This window comes from Alligator sinensis, unplaced genomic scaffold (assembly GCF_000455745.1).
Source record: "Alligator sinensis unplaced genomic scaffold, ASM45574v1 scaffold216_1, whole genome shotgun sequence".
Taxonomy (NCBI): domain Eukaryota; kingdom Metazoa; phylum Chordata; order Crocodylia; family Alligatoridae; genus Alligator; species Alligator sinensis.
In genome coordinates, this window is record NW_005841868.1 from 3516881 (window position 1) to 3523125 (window position 6245).

Below are 6245 nucleotides of genomic sequence, written 5' to 3' on the forward strand. Positions count from 1 at the left end.
AGTCTGTCCTTTGACTTCAAGGATACTGATATGAAGAGACTTTCCATGGAAATAGAAAAAGAGAAGTATGTCGTATGCTTCCATTGCCTATGTGCATGTGTCGCATTCAGTCCTGATATAGCATACATGCAGTTAATGGAGTTTCACCAAGGGTGAATTTGGCTTGTTCTGAAAATGTCTTTCACATTGGTACCAGTGTAAGGCAAAAGAACAGGAAGCTCTTTGCTAGGTTCTGCTATTAATTGTCTCTGAAGAATGTGGTATACCTGTTAAGAAACCTGTCCTCTGTCTCCTAGAATAGCATCCTGAGTGTGTTGAGACCAAGAGTTCAACAGGATTCAGAACCAGTTTGACCTTAATCTGCCTAATGAAAATAATCAATTGCACCAAAAAACAGAAGGGATGTGTTCTCATTTGCTGTGGGCGTAAGCCAACTGCAAACTTCCTGGGGTTTTAATGCAACTTCTAGGGTCCAGTAAACTGCAGGAATGTGCATGGTCTTTGGGTACTGGGATGCATTTGCCTCACACGGCAATGCAGCCCAAGATGTTTTAGTGTCATTGCTTGGATCTTAGTACTCAATTACAAGAGTAGTGGCTGATTTGTTGTGAACATGGAGTAGGTACTCTACAATGAAAAGTAGTTAAAACTAAGTTTCAAGAGTGACTAATTCTTGGTGCCTTAATTTTGGGGGAACTTGACACTTCTAAAGGGACCCAGTTTTAAGGCCATGCTGACTCCCTATCATTTAAAATCAGGGATCCTTTAAGATGCGTCAGATTGGATGTCTCAATTTGAGGATACTCAAATTCATTAGTCACCCTTATCCTGTGTCATAGTGCACCTCCTAATGGAAATGGGAAGGGTTATATCTTCTGGAAATGCTGAGTTGGCTTTCTCTCATACCTATGTGACTTATGATCTTGCTCTTGGATTGGATACCTGGCTCTTATTTTTAATAGTGAACAAACTGTTGCTCAGTGGTGTTCATTCTAGAAGGCATGCAAGTGTTACCCATTTTATGCTCTGTAAATGATGAAATCCTGACCTATCTTAGAAGTTCCTTATTGGCTGTCTTTACCACAAACCTTGTGCAGATGCACAAATGTTTACCACGAGGCTGTTTTGTGTGTGACAGGGTGGAGTACATGGAGAAGAGCAAGCATCTGCAGGAGCAGCTGAATGAGCTGAAGACAGAAATTGAGGCACTGAAGCTAAAGGAGAGAGAGACAGCTTTGGATATATTGCACAGTGAGAATGCCGACCGAGGCAACAGCAAGCACAACACCATTAAAAAGGTACCCGAGTTCCCCAGCTCTAGCCTCAGCTCACTGAGTCATTTTAAGAAAAACAGGGCTTCAGCTTTGCTCAATGTGTCTTCATAAAAATGAGATGCAGGCTTCCTTCCTAAATCCTGGCTTGGAACTAAGCAGTCAAGAAAACCATTTGCTGTAGCATTAGGCAGTTTCAGGCTGTGTGTCTTTTAGCCTTGCAGCTCAGAGAGCCAGAAAGAACCATGGGGTCTGTCCATATCTGCCAGCTTTACCAGCAAGTTCCATTTTAAATTCGTAGCAATCGAATCCAGTCTCTTCCATGCTATGAAAAGAGACGACATACTGCTAAGGCTTGAAGGCTTCCTTAAGTCTTAATCAAAACAATATAGAGAGATAATTATACAGGGCGTCCTGCCCAAATAACTCCAGGTGTGGAAGGAATCACAGCAGTGAACAATAACAATAAAGAGGCATATCCCAATTAAATAGCACCCCTGTGATAAACAAATTAAGTCTTGAGCTTTGGTGCATAGCAAATGGAAGAGCATTCCTGAATTGGGTGTGCAAGGTGGAGAAGGATTGTCTTTGGCTCTTTAATCCTTCCTAACTTATCATTGCAAGGCATACAGGGATAGGTGGCTTCCTCAAATAGGTTGATCTTAAGCTTTGCAATGTTTTAAGTAGTCAGATCTTTTGTACACATGGTATAAAAGGTTTGCTCATTTTTCCTTCTTTCAAATTGTCACCTGGGTCCAAGAGCCCCCTGTGTGTAGTAACGCTTTCTGAATGAGCATCAGCCAAAGGATTTAATGTGACATTATGTATTAGGAAGACAGTAATTGTGAAAGGCTCTGATAAAATTGATCTTTTTGTTTTTTAACTGTTCTTTTTTTTTTTTCATTGCTCCAATACTCAGTCCTTGCAACTAGACACATTTTTAATAAGGGATCGGTCAGTGAAAAGATACATAATTGGACATTCAAGCATGTGAAGGAGCTTTTGAGCCTGCCTTTCTTATAGTCTCTTTGCCTCTGAAAGCTTGGAAGTCAGAAGATGTGTTGCAGGGGCTATTATATAAAGGGATATCATTGATGATAAAAATAAATAGAATTAAATTAAACAAATTAAAACTAAATCCTTGCTTGCATTTCTAATCCTCACCCCAAGAGTATTGGAAATGAAGGCACTTTAGAGTTTTCATTTACTGTGATTTTCACCACTGGCAGTTTATTTTACTTTTTGTATCTCATTGAATTGGGACAGTAAAATCAACTTAGTCGGTTTCACTTTCCACTTTTCCTGTACCAGCCTTAAGCTGTTTGGGTTCCTGTATCTAGCAAGCCAGAAAACCTTTCTGGCTGCATTATATTTTGTTGAAGTTCTTTGAAGCCTGCACTGCTGGTGAGTCCCCTTTTTCAAATGGAAAATGGCAAATTTTACCTTTGTAAATAAATCTCCAAAGCTGCTGGCAGAGGCAGAGAGTTGATTGTCCCATTTGTCTCACTCAAAGGTGGCTAGGCCGTCATTTAGATGTCTGCCAGTGAATCATCATTGTAATCAGGGCTGTCTGGGTTGCCCCTTTGTTCATTACCTGAATCTTGGGTCTTTTCCACTTCACTTCTGAAATCTCTTCTGAAGGGGCCGTGACAGCATAGCTCCTGCATCTCAGCTGGTGGATAGAAGGCTTTGTTTTTTTTTTTTTTTTTTTTAAGTACTCTATTAGCAAGACAAATGAAAATAAGCTTTCAGACCACCCCTGTGCCCTTGGGACCAGAACAGGTTTAGTGTTTACCATTAGGATCGACCATCCAGGCATCTGAAAGGGAAACTAACTCAACTCTTTTCCCTTGGTTAAATGATACCCACCCTCTGCTTCCCCTGGAAACTGTGCTGACTTCTAGCAGTAGGGACTGTTATGTAGATTGCACAAATGCCTTAGCATTGTTCATATTACAGAGGATTTTTTGTTTGTTTGTTTGTTTGTTTGTTTTCTTGTTCACTTTATTTCACTGGTATAGCCTCAAGCCCAGGGCAGAAGACCTATCTGCATTTGAGACTGCAAAGTAGGTTATTCTAAGGTACTCTGCGTGTGGTGGTGGGATCACCGTCTGTGATACTAACCCGTGCATGAGCTTGCCTGTGAAATATGCTACTGTAGCCAGTTCTCAGTGTGGCATCCCCTAAAGTGCACTGTAAACCTGAAGCACGCCAACAGTGTACTTTGCAAGTGTGAGATCTAGTGTCATGTTGGCTGAAGTGCAGCACGCCAGCCCTCCCTTGGTATATCTGGAGAGCATGTCATAGACAACAGAAGAGCCCTGTGTCATCCTCTGTCTGTGGGGTTCACAGCTTCTGTCCATTCACTTCTGCCCAGAGTCCCTTTATTCTGGTAATGTCCTCCTTGGTGGAAGCTGAAGTGGGACCATAAATGAGGTGTTGGAGTAGATGCTTAAATGTGGCATACATGCACACTACCACTGTGCTGCATGTGGTGAGAAACCAACCAGAGAAATGGATGTCTAATGCATTGTACAGGCAAAAGTTCTTTCCCCTTGATTTGCATCTGATGAAAATTCATGAGTTAAAAATCTTAATCTTCCTCTGGCTGTTGCTACTTGTGCTTTTAAAATCGCCCTGAGGCCTTGAGAAGCCACACCCCTGTCTTGGAGTAGAGTAGCAGGTGCACACAGAATTGGCATATCTGCTGCTTGGTCAAGAGAAGTATCTAACTGATAGAAAGAACACAATTGAAAAGAGCCAGTATGAGGAAGCATCAGTCATGAAGCAGCACAGCTAAGACTATTCCTGTGAGAGTAACTCATAAATAGAATTGTTTGCTGTACTTGCTACCCAGGGACCAGCATTCTTTGTTTTAGGTGTCCCGTGCTTCTTGGCTGTCTGCAGTTGTGGAGTATCTTGGAAATTGAAACTGAAAAGGATTTATTTGGTTCCTTGTCCAGACCCTGGGGGTGAAATTATTCCCCACAGTACCTGCCCCTGGGCATTAACTAGTTAATTTTAAATGACTTTAAGAGTGGCACATCTGCCACCTCCCTTGGGAAAGCTTGAGTGTTAGCTGAGCAGATCATATTGCCTCTAATTCTATGCAACACCTAGATCAGGGATAGGCAACCCCTGGCGCACGTGCCAATTAGTGGCACGTGGAGACATTTTCCTTGGCAAGCCTAGAGGTGTGCGAGGAAATTTGCTTTAAAAACATTTTCTTTTCTTAAGTTGCTGCTCCTGGGTCTCTGGAGCAGCCACAAGTCCCAGTGCCACAGCAGGCACTGTGGGTGGAGTCAGGAGAATACAGGCAGGGACGCTGTCTTCATCCTGCTGACCTTGCCCCCTTTCCCCAGACTACAGCGTCCAGCCTGGTCCAGGCCCTGGAGGGGAGCTGTGGGTGGGCAAGGCTGGGGACCAGGCAGGCACTGTGGAGGGCCATTGTGCTTGGAGGCTCCTGGCTGGCTCAGCTCCAAGGGCTGCCCACGGGGCTGTTCCTAGGGCCTGGGGAGCTCCTGCATCTGGGCCCTTGAACCAGGGGTGGCTCTGCCCTGCTCACACTGTACCCAGCATGCAGGGAAGCCTGGAGCCGGAAGCCCCCTGAGACTGGTGTCCTGCCTGGGCCAGGAGGCATTCCCTCATGGGCAGGATGGCCCTGGCCCATCCCCATGGAGCTGTGGGGGTTGGGCCAGGCTCCACTTCAGGTGCTGTTGGGTGCCCCTGCCTGACTGCCCACCACGGCTTGAGTCTGAGCAACCCCAGGGCAGCCTGCATTTCACATCCAGCCTTCTCTTTTTCCTCCAGCTGCCACCTTGCCAAAGGCCCAGCCAGGCTGGCCTGCCTGTGGTGCCTCCCTCTGTACCTGCTTCTCCCTGCACTGCCCAGACCCTGCCCTGAGTGCTCAGCCCAGCACTCAGCATCCTGGTGCTGCCCCCGCCTGGGTGGGATGGGGTGTCTGTCTGCCTGAGCCCTGGCTGGGCCCTCCTTCCCAGCCCTGGTCCTGGGCTTCTCCCAGTTGGGGGCTGTCAGGGAGGCCTGAGTCCCCCAGCCCTGGTGGCTGCTGCTTGGATGTCGCTGTCTCCTCCACTGGACACTGCTCTGGACCAGCAGGCCTGAGCTACAGCTAGTAGCAGTGGGAGACGGGTGGCAAGGGACACACCCTCGTTCTTTTTTTCCTTTTCTCTTTCTTTCTTTCTCTCCTTTTCTTTCTTCTCTTCTCTCTCTCCTGTCTTGTTTCTGTTTTTCTATCTCTTTTTTCTTTCCCTCTTGCTCCTCTCCTTTTTTCTCTTCTTTCTTTTTCTTTCTTTCCCTCTCTCTTCTCTCCTCTTTTTCTTTCTTCTCTCCTTTCTCATCTCCTTTTTTCTCCCCTCTTTTTCTCTCTCCTATTTCTTCTTTTTCTCTCCTTTCTTTCTCTTTTATCCCGCCCCCCCCTCTTATCACAACATGCTTAACAAAAAAAGAATACACGGGAACAAAGGTAGTATATGAAGTTTTATTTATTGACACCAGATTTAGAATTTTTAGAAAACCTGGTATTTACTGTAAAAAAACAAAAACCCTCCCCCAAAAAAGCAACATTTATGATTATTAACTATATTAAGATGCAGTGTATCCTGCTATGTACCCCCTGCCCTGGTTTTATTTTTCTGGCATGCTGGCACTCCAGCACCTTACAAGGTAGACATTGTAGTTTTTCGTGTACTCCGGCCAAAAATGTTGCCTACCCCTGACCTAGATTTCAAGGTTAGTATTACACAGGCCAGCATGGCCAGTGTAAAAGTTTGGACAGTGAGACGGCAAATCTTTTTTTAATTGTTGTAGTCTTTAGGGTCCAAAATCTGCTCTGTCCCAGGTGCACACACCATTGCTATTGATAGGAGCATAATGTGGTGTTTGGAGTATCAACTAATGCTGGCACCTGTCAGAATTCTCTTTTCGGTCTTTGATCCCTTTGCTGCTGTGCTCTTT

The 6245-nt window shown here is 45.0% G+C and overlaps 1 protein-coding gene across 4 annotated transcripts in view; it reads left to right on the plus strand.

Annotated features, from left to right (window-relative positions):
- NF2 (neurofibromin 2) overlaps positions 1-6245 on the plus strand; it is a 67832-nt gene that overhangs the window by 47073 nt on the left and 14514 nt on the right. For 2 of the 4 annotated variants that reach the window (XR_003092053.1, XM_014526344.2), the window contains exons 14-15: positions 1-65; positions 1139-1298. The exon at positions 1-65 is cut by the window's left edge and continues 27 nt beyond it. Coding sequence is in view for 3 of the 4 variants with exons in the window: in XM_014526344.2 (XP_014381830.1) it covers positions 1-65; positions 1139-1298 (225 nt within the window). In the remaining variant the exon portion in view is untranslated. Of the gene's footprint in view, positions 66-1138; positions 1299-3292; positions 3353-6245 lie in introns of all 4 variants that reach the window. The other 2 variants (XM_025193274.1, XM_025193269.1) reach the window with 2 other exon arrangements.